The 20585-nt window shown below is 46.8% G+C and overlaps 1 protein-coding gene across 2 annotated transcripts in view; it reads left to right on the plus strand.

Moving 5' to 3' along the window:
- The window catches only part of PLA2G12B (phospholipase A2 group XIIB), a 200494-nt gene extending 190469 nt beyond the window's left edge, over positions 1–10025 (plus strand). For both annotated transcript variants that reach the window (XM_085603819.1, XM_085603820.1), the window contains exon 4: positions 8607–10025. In XM_085603819.1, coding sequence (XP_085459945.1) covers positions 8607–8725 — 119 coding nt within the window. In that variant the 3' untranslated portion in view covers positions 8726–10025. The remainder of the gene's footprint in view (positions 1–8606) is intronic.
- The last annotated feature ends 10560 nt before the right edge of the window (positions 10026–20585 follow it).

The raw sequence follows: 20585 nt of genomic DNA on the forward strand, positions 1-20585 counted from the left end.
GAGGTGTCGGATCTGCGGGCCGCGCTTGGGGACATTAGAGTGGTCAACGACCATATGGCCCGGCGGCTTGAGGACTTCGAGGGCCGGGCCCGACGCAACAATATCCGCATCATTGGGGTACCGGAGTCCTCCGACAGCCGCCCGGTGGACCTCGTGGTCGAGGAACTTATCCTGCAACAGTTGTCCCCGGTTGGCCTAAGCAAATTCTTCGCTGTGGAGCGGGCCCATCGAGTTCCGGGCGGCCGGCCGCGGCCGGGGGCCCTCCCGAGGCCTATAGTGGCTAAACTGTTCCACTACAGGGACCGCAATGCTATTCTGCAGGCTTCACGGACCCGTGGCCCGGTCCGCTACGAGAACTCGACCATCAACTTTTACCCGGACTTCACGCAACTGGTCCAGAAACAGCGGATGGGATTCCAGGGGGTGAAGCGCCGTCTCCGCGAGCTAGGCCTGAAGTATTCGATGCTCTACCCGGCGAAACTTCGAGTGGAGCATGGAGAGCGGACAGCCTTTTTTGACACTCCTGTGGCCGCAAGTGACTGGCTGGACTCGCTGCCGGACGGGGGTGGCCGGCCCGGGCCCTCTGGGGGCACCGCAGGTGACGGGTCCCCTTAGACTGACCTTTGGTCCTTGCTTTTGCGGTTTTGCACTGTACAGTTGGGTCTTACTTCTTTTGCATACTGTGTTTTACCAGGTCCCGTGAGGGGTGCGGGCGGGTTCGGGTCCCTTTCCTCCTCCGGGGTCTTTTTGTAGAATGGGGTTAGTGGGGCGACAGGCACACTGCAAGTTGGGGGGGGGTCTTTGGCCCGCAGGGGTGCAGGGTGGGGGGCGTTGGACTTGGGGTGGGGTTGGGGGGGAAGAGGGGTTGTTTAGTTGTGTGTTTTTTGTTTACAGGGCGAGGTATTGATTTTTATCCATATTTGGGAGCGGTGCTGCGGGCTGGGGGCCTCTTGACCTATTGGAGGGGATGGGGGGAGACGGGTTGAGGCTTATGTCGTGGAACGTCAATGGGTTGGGGGACCGTATTAAGCGGGGTGTTGTACTGCAATATTTGCGTCGTTTGACCCCTGATGTGGTGTTTCTCCAGGAGACGCATTTGGTCGGCAATGTCTGCCATGCGATGAACAGGGGGGGATACCGCCTCGTAGCCCATTCTGGTTTCACAACTGGCTCCAGGGGGGTGGGCATTCTCCTGCGAGCCTCCCTTCCGGTGGAGATCACGAGGATAGTCTCGGATGACAGAGGGCGCTATGTGTGTCTGATTGGGAGGTGGGAGGGGCAGCCCCTTACCCTGGTTTCAGTCTACGTCCCCCCGGGCCTCCAGAACTCCACCTTTACTGATTTGGGTCGAATGCTGCTTGACCTCCCGGACGGCCTCCTGCTCATGGGCGGGGACTTTAATTCTGTGGTTTCGGGTGAACTGGATCGTCACCCACCGAGGACCCTCCCCGCTGCCCAGTCATGGCTGGGTGGGATGTTGGAGACCTTCGGCTTGGTGGATAGTTGGAGACTAATGCATCCGACCCAGTGCCAGTTCACCTTTCATTCGGGGGCGCATGGGAGTCTCTCCAGGTTAGACTACTTCCTTATGCCCGCGGCGCAGACTGGTCGGATTCGAGAGGTCAGACACCTGGCGCGTGGTATCTCCGACCATTCTCCGCTGTGGCTTGTCTTTGACACCGGGTCGCGGTCCGCAGGGCGGATAGCTCCCATTAACCCCTGGTACCTGCGGGACCCTGTGACTCGTGACAGCCTGGTTAAGGCCATGGACCAATACTTCCGTGAAAACGAGGGGTCGGTGTCGTCTGCGTTGTCCCTTTGGGAAGCCTTTAAAACTGTTATACGTGGACACGCCCTCGCCCAGATAGTGGTGGCCAAGAAGGTTAGGAGCGAGGCGGTGGTGAAGCTGGAGACTGACATCTCGGGGCTGGAGTCGGCCTTGGAGGCGAATGTTACTCCGGACGGGCTACATGCCCTTAGCCTGAAACAGTTCGAATATAGGTCCCTGGTCACTGACGCGGCCAAAACTATGTATAGGGAGCAGCAGGGCCGATTGTATGACGCGGGGGACAAGGCGGGAAAGCTGATTGCATGGCTGGACAAAAAGGAGAGAGTGAATCGTGTGGTCCCCGAGTTGCGTGCTGCGGATGGTGTGTGTGTGACTGAGCCGGAGGAGATTGTGGAATGCTTCGCTGACCACCTCCGGGCGGTGTACTCCCCGGTGACTGACAGGGACGAGGATGACTCTCGCCTCCTACTGAGAGATATTGCTCTGCCCGGCCTGTCCATTGAGGACCGGGAGCGGCTGGACGCCCCCTTATCGTCGGATGAAATAGCGACCGCGATTCGTTCCCTTCGCTCGGGCAAGGCTATGGGTCCTAATGGTCTGCCCATTGAACTATACAAATTGCGTCCTGATAAGCTTGCGCCCTTCCTCAGCCGCATGTTCCGCGACTCTCTTGCGGCGGGTTCCCTCCCGGCCGACCAGCGCTTGGCCACTATAGTCGTTCTCCCCAAGGAGGGCAAGCCGCGTGACCGCTGTACCTCTTACCGGCCTATTTCACTGCTCAATGCGGAGCCTAAAATCCTGGCGAAAGTCCTGGCCAATCGATTGTTGAGTGTCGTGTGCGACCTTATTCATCCGGACCAATGCGGCTTTATCCCGCACCGCAACACCGCTCTTAACTTGCGGCGTCTGCAAGGGGCCCTCGCCAGGGCGGAGCTCCTCACCGAACCGGCCGTGCTGGTTTCTTTGGATGCCACGATGGCATTTGACACTATTGAGTGGCCATTCCTCTGGGCCGTCTTGGATAAATTCGGCTTTGGAGAGGGATTTATTGGCTGGGTGAGGCTCCTTTACACGGGACCCATGGCTCAAGTGGTGGTGAATGGGCGGGTCTCTCGGCCCTTTGCCCTCGGCAGGGGCACGAGGCAGGGGTGCCCGTTGTCCCCGTTGCTTTTTGCTCTCGCCCTGGAGCCACTCGCTGCCTGGCTCCGTTGGGAGCCCTCGCTTAGAGGGATCCGGTGGGGCCCGGGCTTTGAAGATCGGGTCTCGCTGTATGCGGACGACATTCTCCTGTATCTCACCTCACCGCGGCAGTCACTCAACGTCCTCTTTGACGTTCTGACCTCCTTTGGGAACAATTCGGGTCTCACGATCAATTGGTCTAAATCCTGCGTTTATCCCATCGCTGGTGGTCCTCCTCTCCTGCCGCCTCGGCTCCCGATTCAAATATCTCTGAGCGGCTTTAAGTACCTGGGGATATACGTTTCGCTGGACCCGGTGGCTCGCTACGAGCAGAATCTTCTGCGTCCACTTCGGCGACTGCGTGAGGACACGGCCCGGTGGTGCAGGCTGCCCCTGTCCCCGCTGGGTCGGGCCGCGCTGTTTAAAATGATGTCCCTTCCCAGGTTCCTCTATGCACTCCAGAACTCCTTCGACGTTATCCCAGTGGCCTACTTTCGGGAGGTGGAGAGCCTGCAGAGGAGACTGGTGTGGAACGGCCGGGCGCGTATTGCTCTTGCCAAGCTTACTCTCCCCTGGTATGACGGGGGCATCGCGCTTCCTGACATTCGCAGGTACTATTGGGCCTCGCAGCTATCTGCCATTAACCACGCCACGTATGCGCCCGGCTTGAATCCGGCGTATGAGATGGACAAGTTCCTGCTTCCCGGCGGGAACTACAACAGGGCACTTTATTCCCGCCTGGCTGACCGGACCCTTACGGGTCCTACTAAGATTGCTGTGCGGACCTGGAGGGCTGCCACTGCGGCCATGGGCTGGAGTGAGCGAATGACATGTGCTACTCCCTTGTTTGCCTCCGACCGCCTGGGCAGCTTGTGGACCACCAAGGGGTTTGACCAGTGGGACACGATTGGTATCAGCAAAGTGGGAGACCTGTGGCACAAGGGCGCGGTCAAGACTTTCGCGGTGCTCCAGGCCGAATACGAGCTGACCGACAGGGAGTTCTTCCGCTACGCCCAGGTTCGACACGCCCTGCTCTCGGTCTTCGGGGAGGGGACCAAGATCCCTGTTTCCTCGCCCCTCGAGGACCGCGTACTTGACGGACATGTCCCTGATAGTACTATTTCTTTAATTTATAAAAAATTGATTAATCACCGGGCGGATCTCCTGGTGCGCCTTCGGGAGGCTTGGACTGGGGATGGGGTCGAATTGGACGACGAAGACTGGCAGTCTGCACTGTCGTCCCCCAAGGAGGTTGCCATTCCGGCTCGTCTCCGGTTGGTACAGCTCAAGATTCTCCACCGGGTGTATGTTACGGGTCCGCGCTTGGTCGCGATGGGATTTTCCGACGACGGGCTCTGTAAACGAGGCTGCGGGCTCAACGCCACCTTTCTTCATATCCTTTGGGAGTGCCGCGAGGTGGCGGACTACTGGCGCCGGGTCCACACGGTTATGGGACAGGTCACCGGGGTTGTGCTGCTGCCGGAGGTGCGTCGCTGTGTCCTGAATGTGTGGGAGCCCAATGACTACAACGCGGCTCAGACTCGGTGGGCGGCCCTAGGGAACATGATTGCCAAGAGGGATATAGCGCAACTTTGGGGCGCTCAACGGCCGCCCACCGTGTCAGTATGGAAGGAGAATATGGACTGGTGTATGTTTCGGGAGAAGACAGTGTATGTGGCCCGTGGCAAGCCGGGGGCATGGGGTAGAATTTGGGGTCAATGGAATGCGTATCGCGGAGGCATCTGTACGCCCCCCCTGGTAGACACTGATATCGCCATGTCCCCCTGACCCTTGACGGCTCCTGGCGCTTTTTGTAACAACTACATATGGACGTTCATCTCCCTTGACCCCCTTCCCCCCCCCCCTCCGTCCCCGGCCTCCCGGTACTCCTCTCTTTAGCGGATTGCTCAAATGTTCTGACTGGAATTTCCCGGGGGGAGCCGGAACCGCACTGGTATCCCTCGTAACTCGCCTTTTGTTTTTATTGTTTTTCTTTTTGTTTCTGTTCTTGTTGGACTGACACTTGCTGTTCTTCGAGAACTATCTTGAGCCACTGCGGGGCAGTGCCCTGGGAACGGACTGCAGCCTTGATATGTGTATATTTCCTTATGTACCTAGCGGCCGGCCCGGGTGGTTGTAGGCCCATACTTGTAACCGAATTATTGTTCAATAAAAACTTTTTCAAAAAAAAAAAAAAAAAAAAAAAAAATGTCGGATGTGTTGGTCTGTTCGAGTATTTACACAAATAGCAAAAAAAATGCAGGGTGTCACAGCGCTTTACATAACATACACATTTGCAAAAAATCATTTAAGTATGTAAATCAATGTAAAAGATGTATTATATAAGACAGAGAGTGTTACAAGGTGTAGGAGTCACGTGTCCTTTGTAGCTCACTGTGCTATATTAGAAGGATTTTAATAAATGAACTACAAGAAACAAAAGGATCTCAGTGTTAAAAGCAAAAACCCACTTACCTATCTGCATAATATAAAAATCTGTCATCTGCATATTACATGATGTGCTTTACAAGAGACACATTCATCTTTGATTCTAATCTGGGACTAGACAAAACACAGATCTCTCCAGCAAAAGTGTTAACCTCCAGAGTGATCTTATCATTACTGTTAATCCCTGAGATTTACTGGGCAAACAAAGATGTCTGCTTCAGGTGCCTTAAACCCATAAGACATTTTATTCTGCAGACTTTGCAAACAATTAAGTAGAACAGATCTACTGCCATGTTTCTCCTTGTTGGCAATTTCTTTGTGGCAGAGTTCTAAAAAATATAAATGTATTAGTTGAGGCCCAGATTTTGAGTCGGGTTGGGACACTTTTTTGGCATGACCCCGGTGCAAAATCTAATTTGTTAATTCTCGTGATGCACTTAGACCTGCTAAACATATGTGTGATGTCTTAATATCTGAGGTCACTTCCTGTGATGAGACGTCACGTGCTGTTACCATGAAGCTGTGACCAACTAGAAGGAAACTCCTCTTTACTATGATTCTTTCCCCACAAAACTAACTTTTATTTGACTGTACGGTTGCTTTGGACCTATGGCCCCAAGGAACGTCTGGCCTCTCTAGCATATCCAGTGCTCACCTATCATGTCTAGGAGCTCAGAACAAATTTGTAGAGGAAGATGTGTACCAGAGCCAGAATACTTGACTACCTTCAACTGAGGGGGTATGGACCATGCCGCGGGTCCAAGAAGAAGCTCCTCCACTGCTGTTACTAAAGGGGACAGGAAGTAAACTGCTGAATTTGTGCAGAAAAATGCTCTGTTCAGCTAGAGACTGAGTTTAACGTGAGCGCCTTGAGGTGAGAAGGATAGAAATGTCAAGCCTGTTGCAGCAGGAGCTGCAAGCTGCTACTCAGCCTGATCTGGAACTCCCTTGTGTGCTTTCTGCGAAGCCAGTGTGCATCATTCAGTCCTGAACAAGAATGTCTTTACGTCTGATGATCATGAGGTCCATGTGCCTGCACCTTTCCTTGCTATATATCTACCTGCTCCTAATAATTTTGTGACGCCAGTTTGTCGGCATCCTGCATTGTGACAAGGCTGTGGATCTGCACTGAGCATCACCATTCTTCAGCTTGCTGGTCCTCTGATGTGTTTTGAAAACATCAACAAGCGGGTATAATCCCAGATGGAAGTTTTCCGAGTGTTATGGTGGGACTGCAGACCAAGATTAAGAATATTGTTTGTTACAACTACTAACCTTGACATACTTGGCCATAATTAGCTCAATGGACGGTTACAGTTTATGGGGATGTGTTCATATCACCACTAGAAACTCTCTGTAAAATTTACATCTGGACTGTTTTTAAATCATGAAGACTAGAACTTTCTTTCATTAGTATTCTTCCGCTTGTCTCCTTTGTTACGAGCAAAAGATCCACAGATACAGCCTTAGTCATACTGGAACCAACCAATTCCAATGGAATTCTAATGATCCCTTACAAGTGGCCACCACCTGCCAGCTATCTCCTGATGGTGTGGAGCACGTCCAACACCAGAGATGGCAATGTCTGAGAGGGTAGACCACTATCATTGTGGATCCCAAATTCGAGGGTCAATCAGCTCAGAAGAGAAACCACTTTTTCTCACCTTTGTGATTATTGCTGTACTTTGTGTGAGTTGCTTCAGTTGCACTATATTTCCCAGTCCCTCCATTGGTACCCTCAAAAGAGGATGCGAATTGAAGATTTTCGTATGCACAGTGTATGGATGTGTTGCATGCAATACGCATAAGTAAAATGTATGTCGCCACTTTCAACTTTGTGAATTCCACACACTAAATGCATGAATAGATTGAGACATTTAAGTCACTCTTTATGTCTGGGAAACCTGTTTTGTAACTCTGCTCTGTGTTCCTTCAGAAAGAACCAGGGCAAAACACCAAATAATTATTTACAGAGGGTTGTGTGAGCCCTTGTACGACACTGCACAACTTTGCGCCGTGCCAGCAGATTTTTAAGATGGTAAATATCAACACAGTGTTTGCGTTGCTTTGTGCCACAAGAGAGGTCACACAAAACATTTCTGAATAACTTTGAGTATTTGAGATTGCACAATGGGTTAGGTTTTTAAGGTTTTGGATGAACAACCCATGTATAAAAATGAGAATTTGACGTGGATTCATCAGAAATGTATCTACCTACAAACACCTAAATTTGCTTATTTGTTATATAAATATTTAAACATTTATTAAACATCATTAGTTTTTCATTGAAAGTAAAATTATTCAGGACCATATTATTGATTACGTGTAGAGCAATAATAAGCAAGGATTTTTTTATGCAGTCTATCCAATAAAACAAAATGTTACTTTCCAGAATTTGAGTTCATAAATTTAAGAATCTGTTGTGAATTTGGGCTCTACTGCAGCATCCTCCTACCGTCCTGTCTCCTCTTGATGTGATCTGGCGGACACGCACCATTGAGGGTAGCAGGATAGGTCTCATGAAGACCCCATAACCGGAGTCCATGGCTATAGGCTTTCACAATGTACTCCTTGACTCAAGCAATGAAGGCATAGCTCCCTTGAAGGCCGAGAAGCAGTGTGGGCGGCTGTTTCTATTTTTACAGTGTAAGCCCTTTCATTTACTAGAAGGCAACGTTATTTTAATCATGTATCTGGGGTGAAATTTGTCTCTCCCCAACAAAAAAACCTGGTCCATGTAGCATTATACAGAAAAACACTGACACTTAACAGCAAATATGGACATCTGTAGCATGAGTGGGACGGAATTGGGAAATACATGTGCCTAAAATATAAATCCGGATGTAAAAAAGACACATCTTTGTAAACCATTGTATTGGACTTGTCTGGCTGTCTTAAAGTGGAAAGTGACGTGTGGTAAGAGGTTATTTTGCACCGTGTACATACTAATAGACCATGGTTTGCACCTGGAGCTGAATTGGGATCCAGGTGAGGAACTTGTTTTAGGAGTTTGGGGATATTTAGGATGGTCTCACTCTATAGCTGGATTGTATATTTTTGATTGTGGAAACATACGCATAAGTCATGCTGAGAATGCAGCTGTAGACTAGGATGAACAGCTAACAGGCAGGTCTTTCAAACAGGGTCACATACGTAACTATGAAACATTATGTTTTTCTCGCCCTTGCAGCCTGCGAGTCCATTGCAGACACAGTCTTCAACACCGTCTGGACTCTGGGCTGCCGGCCCTTCATGAACAGCCAGAGAGCCTCCTGCATCTGTAATGAGGAAGAGCGGGAAGAGCTCTGAGGAAGTCGAGGTCACGGATAGGCCACTTCTGTCTTCCGGTCAGCCTTGCTACCAATGGACTGTTTCTCATCCCTCTACGTCTCACCAAAGACTCTTTGCAGATTGGCTGCATCTGCACGCAGTTTTAATACTCCTGGAGATTTCCGTATTAAAGGCACCACGCTAATCTACGAATTAGAATGTGTTGTTGGCACCAATGCCTGCTACATTAACAAATGTTATAAGCGTATTTAATTAATTCTAAAAACATTGACATTTTGTGAGTAAAATATTGTTCGATGAGGTGTACATGTATTTATATATGTTTGTAATCAGTGTTCCACACTCGATTCAGATTACATTTGAAACCCTCTCTTAGTACCAAACAACATTGTGATCTTGCTGCATGGTGTGGTTCCAGGACCCTAAGCCACTTTAGTGGCTCATCCGCCGCCGTACACATGCTGCTAATATAACCAAACACTAGACTCTACTACCTACCACACTACGCTATTGTACACATTGCAACACCTTACTGCACAATTAATCTGAACCTATCCCACCAATTGGATGCAACCAATCCCACTGCAATGTGTTTCACACCCATATATACTGTAACCCAATTCAATGCAACCTATCTCAAGACAGCTCAAGACCACACTACTCTGCACAAGACATGTGCAATATATCTGAACCAATGCAAAGCACATGCTGTTTCCTACGTGCTCACATTGTTTACTTGCATACAAAAGGTAGAAATAGCCACATTGTAGGAATAGGTTTTTAATTCAATGTTCCTGGTCTTAAAATATATGCTTATTTTGGACGAGGGTGTTTTTTTCTGCTGATGGAGGCTGGCTTAATAACATCAGCTTTTCATATTGGTATAGTTAGGTAGTTTTGCCAGAGAGAATGTGACCCGGATACTTTTCTGAAGAGAAATAGGCCTGGTTCTGAAATATAGGCAATCATGTAGTTTGTAAAGATTAATTATATCTGTATAGTCTTTATGGTCACGTTCATAATGTAAGTGTATAAACAACAGTGATAAAACAAATATAAATGAACCACTATTTATCAATGATAATTCCAACTGTTAACCTTGTTGTGTTGTGAAATATTTTGTCAGACCACTAACAACTACTTAATCCTCTCTAGGTAGTGCTCAACTACTTTCTTAAATGGCCAACACAATATAGGTTGCTGAGTATCCATGCCTGTAATGCTGCAAGCTTATTTTTCAGATGCCACCCATATTTAAATGAGCTAAAATGGCAGTAATGTTTAGAGTTGAATAAATAAAAAAACACTGGATTGTTTACTCTGTAGCATGATCTCCTGTTCTTATAGGACAGCGACCATTGAATTTCAAAGTTACCGTCTTGGTGCTTCTACAGTGCAGTGTAATACTAAGGACTAAACACATTCCATCTCTTTCAAGAAACTAAGAGCTGCTTCAATGTATTATTGGGACTGCTCCAATGTCATAGTGCACACATCTGGCATGTACACCTGAAGAAAAAGACAGTGCTTGCCTTTACTTAAAAAGGAGAGGACTGCACAATGTTTAAGGTAGTATTCTACTTTCTGACCTTCCTTCTTGTTACCGTTCTTGTTTTTGACAACTTAAATAGTATTTCAGGACACCACATGTCGGTGCAGATTTGCACGCAAGGCTGTACATTTTTATTTAGACTATAGTATTGGAATCTTGCTGTGTGGTTGTGTGTTCTTTGTGGTGGAAGCTGGGCCAACTGACAATAGGGACACAACGGTCAGCCTGTACCCAAAAAACCTGTACCCATCGCAACAAAGGCAAAATGGAAATCAAGTAAAATTGTAGAGATAATCCTAGCAGAACAGGGTACTTTTCAAGACTAGGGTATTGACATCTCCCCCTTTCAAAAACCAACAAAGGCAACGTGCAAATCAAGTAAAATTGTTGAGATAATCCTAGCAGAAAAGGGTACTTTTCAAAACTAGGGTATTGACATCTCCCCTTTCAAAAACCAGGGTATCCATCTCCCTTATTACTATGCAATTCAAGCTTTGGACCAACAATACATCATGCACACACAAACTCCGTACTTAAAGGAGCTCGGGGAAGATCACCACAACAGAGTGCTAGCGGACTGCCGGACCCACGAGAAAGATTCCGGATAGCATCAGTCTCCTGGAGCCAATTAACTACAAGGAAATAATTTCCCGAACTATAACCACAAGCGCAGAGGGAGACTGACGCTATTTACAGGACGAAGGCTATAGTAGAGCAAAGGGGACACCACTCAGACTATGCTTGTGGAACATTAATGGACTCTAGTAACAAAAATAGAGGATCCGGACTTCCTGAGTTACATCAGAACCTTCGATATAATCCTGCTGCAAGAAACTTAGTTCACCGACCCACAGCACATTCAGGGTTTTATGTGCTTCACCACACCAGCCACAAGGGGCGGTAAATTCAGACATCGGTCAGGGGGGCTTGCTACTTATGTGTCTACGACGAGTATACCTTCAGCAACTCTCGTGGGCTCGACCTCACAGCAATAATAGTAGTTACAATTACCATCTTCCTCCTGGGGGAAGAAACTGAGGTGAGCCTAATCAACACATACATCCATCCAAAACGTAAAGCGAAAGACGCAAAAAAGCTCACCGACCAAGTGGCAAAGTACGCAACAGAGAGGAAAACACCAGCATTTATCCTGGCAGGGGACCTAAACCAATATCTCTTTAGCTCAGCAGAGGGAGAGGAGGCATCTATACAAACTGGAATCTACAACATCCCCATCCAATGTGCCCCATTACAGGGTAGGAAGAATCGTACCAAAAGTCGCCTTCTAGATGACTTAGAACACCTAAACTTCCGAGTGATTAACAGCAGATTACCCGATGACTCACCTCTAGTTGAATCATTCTATTCCGCAACAACAAGCTCCATACAAGCCTCTCTCTGTTCCCACACATCTAGGGTTTTAGAACGGGTGATCAGGGGGACAGTAATCACCGCCCACAAGAACTGCAGTTAACAGCTACCGCACCCAGATCTATTAAGCAAGATCTAACCCTGGGGCCCATCTACACCTCCAACTTAAGAAGGATCAAATGTTCAGTATATAACACAGATCCTCAGGCAGAAGCTGCAATCAAACTTTTAAAATCTCAAGCGTCAAGCTCAAAAGACCCAATTGCCCATTGGGCACAGTTCACTGTCACACTTTTAGAACACCATGCCGCCACTCTCTCCAAAAAAGACCACTCCCAGGCCACGTGCCGGAAAAACATAATACCGAAAGGCCAAAGAGATCGCCTCAAGTTCCTCAAGAAATCTATAAATATCACAATGTGCAAGTTGAGAAGATTACCGGGTGACACTAGCACACGTTCAGTCTTGAGGGATCAAAGGTCATCATTCAAAAAATTGAAATGGAACATTAGTAGAGATCAAGAGAATGCTACCTGGGCAAAACTTCTATATGACATAAATCACAACGACAATGCCCGCTTCTGGAAAACCATGAATGGGATTATTAGCCCTCACCACGACGGCATCACATCATATATCTCGGAAGCAATCTAGGTGAAATTTCTTACCACGCACTTCAACAACCAAATGGGAGTCATTAGAGCACAAATCCCTAATAGCTGGCCACCAGAAGAACAAGTTGGAGCATGCGACAATGAGACGATGGAGCAGAATTTGCCAGCCACAGAAAACATACCATCATGTGCAGCTAGCAGCCCCCTGTCACTTCTAATAAAAAAGCAGATCTTTAAAGGGAGGAGAAAAGGGGCACCGGGTCCGAACGGTATTCCGCCCGCACTATTCAAAGCCAAGGCGGAGGACTGGGCTGACATCCTGCAACCTCTTTTTCTGCAAGTCAGGCTTTTAAACAGATTACCTGAATCTTGGAAGGGCTCGACAATTGTGCCATTCCACAAAAAAGGAGATCAGGCCGTGCCAAGTAACTACCGACTGATTGCCCTGATAGATAATGAAGCAAAATACTTTGTGGGCACTATTTTAGAGGAGCTCATATCCTGGGCAGAGGCAAACAAGATAATACCGCTGAATCAGACCGGCTTTCGCAAAATGGCTGGTACATCAACCATCATTCTCACAGTCGCTTTAATGATCGATGCTGCAAAAACCTCCAACCTACCCTTACACCTATGCTATATCGACTTTAATGCTGCATTCGGCAACGTGGAGAGGGGTAGACTGTGGGGGAAACTGGCACTCTGGGGAATTCCACAGTCTATCTTAAACATTCTGTCACTTGTCCACAAAGACACCTGGGTACAGGTGAAACTAGGTGGCGACACCTACCTCTCCTCAAAAGTCCCCACAACCAAAGGACTGAAACAGGGCTGCGAGCTCACACCCACCCTGTTTAATTTATTAATGGCCGTTCTCCCAAAGGCACTTGATACCTGTAATGCCCACTCACCCTAGCTAGGAGGCAAAACATTGACCAATCTTATGTATGCAGACAACGTAGTTCTGCTCAGTCATACCTACGTTGGTCTTCAACATCTACTAACGGAAATGCAGAACTACGCAACAGAAAACAACTTAAAAATTAATCTTAGTAAGACTCGGTCAATGACAACAAAAAAACGGCAGAGGAATTGGTTTGTGGGTGGCACTAAACTCGAACCAGCTCACGATTACAAGTACCTAGGAGTCATAATTGACAAGGAAGGGTCATTATGCACCAAAAAGAGGAAATAAGAAGGAAAGGGCTGTTAATATCTCTATCGATGAAAAACCTTGCAAACAAATTGATGGGGCCGACACCAAGCCCGCTTATGAAGGTAGTTCAGACCAAATTACTCCCCACGATTACCTACGGCAGTGAGGCAATGCGGGGGAGAGATGCCAAGGTACTAGACAGAACACTGGTCAAAGCATATAGGACCATGTTTTGCCGCATTACATTTTACCGGCTCAAATAAGGCTGGAGTTCGAACATTTACAACAGGCCCTGGCCAGGCACAGATCTTACATCATCTGCTGGCTTAAGATCAGAAGTGCCACTACAAACACGTCAAATCATCTGCTGTGGCACGATATCCAGCACAGGGAAACTTCCGAAGCGAGAAGCTACCTTCAGACAACCCTGGAAATCACCAGGCTTAAGGAACTCTGGAAAACACAACTTGGTCATCTAACTTTTAAAAAACTGGTCTGGAAATGCATAAAACAAATCTCCCTGGTGGAAGACAAGGCAAGCTTCTCAAACAGATCTCATGCCTGGATGACCTTGAATTCCTATAAATCACTTGCACCACAAGCATTTTTTAAACAGGGCTATCCCTAAGGCATGGATTGGGTTTCCTCCTGTGTGCTCAGCACCTTCCACCATGGCTGAGGGCAACAACACTAAGCACGTGCAGGCTGTGTAACACCAAGCAAGGAGACATTCAACATCTAATCTGCACATGCAAGGAATTGCATCAAGAACGGCTACAGTTACTAAAAGCACCCATTAAGCAGAAACGCATCCACACCAGGAGGCAAGCAGTGTTGGCCTGCTTAAACCCAGAGAACACAGAACTGAACTGTAGACTGGTAAAATATCTTATGCTGGCCGAACAAAAAATGTCTAAATTGCCGAAAATTTAATAATCCAAAATAAGGACGAAGCTTCTGGTGTTGCAAGCCGGCCCGCAGAAGGGAAGCGGCTATTCTCTAACACACCAAGGACAGAACACTAGCACTTTCATTGAACAAATTCGGAACAGGCTCATGCAACTGAATAATATGCACTATATGGCACTGGTCCACGAGCATGTCCATCATGAGCCAAAAAATAGCGTCCGCACTGCACCTTTCCTTGCGAACTGACGACTTTTGTCACCGCCAGCATTGTCAACTTTGATTTCAAACTGTAAAGTATTGTTTATCTTGGGATTTAACTGATTAGAAGACAACATTAATCTTACAACATATTTCTTAAAAAACGTGGCAATGGTTAATGAAATTTTACTGAATATCCGTTTTTTATTTATTTTTTTAAATCGTGTTGCAATGGTTTTTGGTAACTATCCAAAATAAAGTGAACTTGAAACTTGTACCCATTGCTACGACCTCCTGTTTTTTCATATCTGTTGGAAAAGGCCCTTTTTGCAGGGTAACCCCAAACATTTTGCCTTCCTCCGCCCCTTTTCACTGAAATTCAGTTTTGCTGGCTTTAGGAATCTGGGCACGTTACCACTGCTAACCAGTGCTAAAGTGCATGAGCTCTCTGCTTTAAACATGGTAACATTGGCTTATCCACAATTGGCATATTAGATTTACTTCTAAGTCCCTAGTAAAGTGCACTACAGGTGCCCAGGGCATAGAAATCAAATGCTACTGGTGGGCCAGCAGCACTGATTTTGCCTCCCACATACGTAGCCCTTTAAACGTGTTTCGGGCCTGCCACTGCAGAGCATGTATGGGCAGTTTTAAACTGCCATGCCAACCAGGCAAGTTAACCTACATACCAGGCCCTATACTTCCTTTTTATTACACATAAATCACTCCGAGAGTAGGCCCTGGACAGCCCATTGGCAGGGTGCAGTGTGCTTAAAAGGTAGGACATACACTTTTAAGTTTACATGCCCTGGTACTGAAATACTCTTTTATTCAAGTTTCACTACTGCAAAGCCTATCTTTCCCATAGGATAACATTGGAGCTGCCGTGTAACATTTTACAAGTACAGTTTCCAATTAGGAAAAAATAGGAAAACTCAATTTAGTGTCTCTGGAATCAAAATTTTAAAATACAACTTATTGGTAAAGTTGGTTTTTAAATTGTAGTTCTGAAAATGCCACTTTTAGAAAGTTGGCATTTTCTTACTTAAACCATTTTGTGCTTTCTGCCTGACTCTGGAATACACGTCTGGGCTGGGCAGCTGATTTCCTGCATTTCCTTTAGACAGCCACACACAAAGGAAAAGTAGGTGGGATTGCCTAGTCATCTGTATGTTGATGGGGCTGCCTAAGCAGGAGAGGAGGGAGGAGCTGACACTCTGCACTTGAAAGAACGGTGTCCTGTTCCCACACAAAGGATTGCATACCCTCCTGGAGTGAGTCTGGAGCCAGGGCAGGGTCTTGTGCACTACAAAGACCTTTCTTTAAAGTCTCCCTACATCAAAGGCTAAAATGGTTAGAAACACTGTTGCCTCCGAACCCACCAACTCAGAACACTGTGCTGTAGAAGGGGCTGCCACTTTGCTACCTGCCTTGCTGTGTTGGTCTACTGCCTGCTGCTTCTTGCCTGAAAGTGAGAAGGACTGGACCTGCTTTCTACATCACTAAGGACTTAAGTTTTGCCAAGTATTTGTTGGCTTGCCTCCTGTTGCTGAAGTCTCAGCAAAGACTTCACCTTTCAACTTCATCCCAGCACCTGGACTTTACTTGCTGTATGTTTTGCTCTGCCAAGTGGTGCCATTCCAGTCCAAGGCCCTTGGATGTGAGTTTAAAGTGCTGCTTCTACTAGACCCTGCGCTTTGACATCTTTGCGCTGATGGAACACTGACATATTGCCTGCCGCCACATCAGGATCAACGCACCACCACCGCTGGGAGGTCTGGACCCGGTGCACTGCACTCAGCACCATCACAGCCCCTCTGGAATCACTGCTTCAGGGATCAAACCATCACGTAATCGTATGGAAACATGTGGAAATATGGATTTTTCCGATCAGTTATGTCCCCTATCTTGGACCCCAACGGTTCTATGTGCATGTCACAAGTACATGTACGTTCCCTCCAGTTCCAGTTATGAAGACGCAAATACATGTGCGTCCACCGTCAACATGCCCTCTGTCAGATCCGCCATGAATAGGCCGGATATTCCATTCCTAAATATGAAAGGCCACCGGCTTTATATGGTTCACTTATGCCATTTTACAGTCCAGGCAAGTAGGCTCAGATTCTGTCATCAAACTCCTCTTGCTTTCTGCCTCTGAAAACTCCAGTTCGAGCCTGCATCTGTGACCATGAACTTTGTCTCATTCTCTGCGCGGCTCACGAAGCCTGACATCAGCCTATTCTCTGCCAAGAACTGTATTTCGCCTTCGAGTTATCTGCTTCCCCCTCAGCCGATGCATTCCTGTCTAGTAGTTTAAGTAAACATTCTTCCAGCTACCGAGCAAAAGGCTCGACTTCTCTGTCCTCATGCAAGTAATTCATAGCCCTGTTACCATGGAATATTCCTACCCCCTCGCTTTCAGTGTAGACATTTAGACGCTTGTACACGCACGCACAGTCAGTATAGAATAGATTCTGTCCGAGAGTCCTTCTTTTGTGGATAACATAGTTCTTTAAACATAGGATGTTAGATATGATTTGGGATTAGGTTGACTTGACCCCCCAGACTTTTTGTCTCCACATGTAGAGCTAAATGTCAAGTCCCCTTCACCCCCTAGTTGCACGTCAATCACACGTCATACTGCTGCGCGCGCATCTATGCCAAGTATTATCTTATAGATCCACCTATATGTGACATCATAACCAATTATGTTCCTTTTTACTCCTTATTACACCCATTTTTTGGTTACGCAGATAAATCGTCATTTTCCTTATCAATTGTTACGCCTATTGCATTCGCTTCATTGTAATGTATGTACTATAAAGGTTACTTCTTGTCAATAAAGTATGTACTTCACTTCCTGAACCTCCGTGGTGATGGAACTTGGAGCAACCGATTATAATCGATCATTGGAATAAAGCCCATTCCGAACCTCTAATACCACGGATTCTGCCTCTCATTTTACTGAGCTATTTAATTATGTTTCTGTATCAAATTAAGTCCAGGTAAAGGAAAATTATTTACCACATGAATGGCGCCCGAACAGGGACACTTTCTCATCTCACGCGCCGGCGGTGAGTTGCAGGCCCGGTCTCCTGCCACAGCTGGACGGACAATAACGCGTACCAGCAGGATTTCCTGTATCTCCCTCCGGTCAAGCGGGGGCGACTGAGACTGCGATCAACACCCAGACGAGGCGGTGAGAAGTGCGAAGTATCCCGACCAGAGCCTAGCTGAGAGAGCAAGATCCGAGGTATACAGAGACCCACCAGTTCGAAGTCAAGCCCAGTGTCCGACGAGTCGAGTCGAGTCCAGTCCGGTTCAAGTTCAAGTTACCGAGGCCTTCCGTTTCCGAAGCTACCCGGTGAGTACCATTGCTGGGGAGGCATTTCTGACGTGCACATAGGTTGTGCCGGTCAAGACGGGTTTGGGTACACAAATCCGGTCTGCACTGTTTTAGCAGTGTATCTGTACTGTTTAGCAGTATATCAAGTATTCCGAAGTATCTAGTTATTGTCAAGAATTAAGCTTGGTGATTAGTTATGCAGACGATCATCATTGTTGGTTATTTTAAAGGTTAAAAATGTTTTAATGTTTAATGTTTAATGTGTTAAACGTCTTGCATATTGTGGTATGAATGGTTGTTCATTATTGTGCTTTTGTATTAAGTGTGTTCAAGATTAAGTATCGGATCAGTTGTCAATATGCCGCTCTTTTCGAAATTAAGACAGATCACTACTAGAAAAGGGGTTCTCGAAGAAGCCGTCCCTATTCCTCCTAGGGACACTCCAGGGCACTTCATGTATCACAAACATGGCTTAGACGCTATATTATTTCTTGATTTATGGGTAGACTACACCAAGGGATTACCAGAAAGTCAGAGGTGGCCCGCAGCGGGAACCTGGGATGCAGAGTGCATCATGAAAGTCGAGGAAGAGTTATGGAAAAGGAAAGTCAGACAGTCACAGAAAGACGCCGTTGAGTTATGGCGTAAAGAATCTCATAGACGCACAGAAAAAGCACGTAGACAGGAAGAAAAGAATAAAGAAAGTTCAAATAAAGTTCGAGAAAATCTATTAATTGAGGAAGGTATCCGAGTGAAATCAGAACAAGTAGACAGACAAAGAAACGCCCTTATGAATGGTATGTATCCCCTTCTGGCCGAAGGATTACCTAAGGCTACTCCAGAAATACCGAAAGACTTGCCACCCCCATTGTTCCCAATAAAGGTACATCCTAAGGGGCATCCTAGAACCGCAGAAGATGTTTTTCTTTCCTCATATTTAGATGACGCAGCTCCCGAATATGCTAATTCCGCCCCGCATAGACCGCATACCAGGGAGGTCCAACGCCAAGATCCAGCACCCGTATCCCTACAGCAACAAATCGAGTCACAAGTTCTGGCAAGCACATCTGTTTCTGCATCCGCTCCTACAGCTACTTCTATAGCTGTATCCACACCTGTAGTTGCTGTGTCACGTTCGACGAATCCTTTCACACCCGACACCCCAGATGGGGCCACGGGAGGTGCTACCAATATCTTTTCTACGCCACCCAGAATAAATAAACTTACTTTTCAAGAGTCAGCACATTCACGTACACCCAAACTCATAAGTGCCCGTACGCTGAAGGAACTTCTTATAGATTGCAGATATGACCCTGTGCCCGGTAAAGAGGACGAAATGACCCTGGCATCATTGCGTATCAGACGAGCCGCAGTGTATTTAGGAAAGTTACCAGGAATGACTGCGCATCTAGATAAAATATATCATTTTGTCCAAACAGGGCGAGATCCAGAATGTATTAACAGAGCTATGGAATACCAGAAAGTAGAGATACAGGGGGAACTGTTACGTTTCCTCATAAACTGTGTGATCAGAAATCAAGACCGACCGGGGGTAGACCCGGAAGCAATGCAAATTCTTACAAGATGGAGCCAGAATATATCAGAAGGGAGACATGATAAACAAAATTGTATAATAGCCATGTGCCGAAAGATCCGTAAAGAAATAGAACGCCTACACGAAGAGAGATTAGAGGTAGACGAGTTCGAACAAAGCGAGGAAGAAGGGTCAGGACTGCCCACAGGACAGTCAGACACCATAGCCTATGTAGGTAGAGGAAGATCTTGTAATAATAATAGACGTCTTACTGACTCGATACGTCCGATATGTCCAGATAATAACAGGAATTTCCAAATACCTATAATTAATATAAGGTCTAACGAGCATTCGTTCCAAACCGCCGACAAACTACTCCGAGAACGAAGGGGTTATCATTTTCTCGATTCTATGGATGAACAAGATTTAGCCAGGGCAGCTGTCCATTGGGTGGACAGTCCCGGAAAATATAGTGATGATACAGTAGTACGCACATTTTTGAATCTTACCCCAGATGAACAGAGGTTAGCTGGGATTTATATGATTCAACAACTCATTATACTATATCGAAGTCAGCATTCGGACCCTGGTCCCTTACCTGACATACTGACTGAATTGCTTATGAATAAATGGAGAGGTGCAGGTACTAAATTAATTAAAGAAATTCTAGAATCAAGAAAGCAGTATATTCTTTTTGTATGCGCAGAGCATGTCTCATTGCCCGTCAAGGAAAGAACCACGTATCACATGGATAGACAGAATCCCTTACGAGAAGTGCACCCAATAAAAGGCGAGGACAACGAGTTCAAGCGCGTATTTGTATATACGCCCATATCGAAAATAGAATTGTTACAAATGAAGAAAGTGGTACCCAGTCATGACAAAGATCCAGCGGGTTTTCACCGAGAAATTAAAGACATGTTACTCATGGGAGAGTATACCTATCCCGACATTATGACAATATTAAAGGTATTGATGCCTGCTGGTATTTATGAGAAACTCAAGGAAAAAGAGTGGGAGGTAGGAGACCAAAAGATAGAATGGTCAGTGTTAGAAGCGGAAGAAAAGGCCCGAACTGCAGGAGCAGGACTTGGGGATAAAACTAAAGCACTGCCAGGTTTATTAGTACAGGTACTGCCACGTTTATTAACTACGAAAAAGGAAGATTGGGGTACAATTTCAGCCTGTAAACAGAAGC

The sequence above is a fragment of the Triturus cristatus genome, chromosome 1_2 (genome assembly GCF_964204655.1).
Source record: "Triturus cristatus chromosome 1_2, aTriCri1.1, whole genome shotgun sequence".
NCBI classification, from domain to species: Eukaryota; Metazoa; Chordata; class Amphibia; order Caudata; family Salamandridae; genus Triturus; species Triturus cristatus.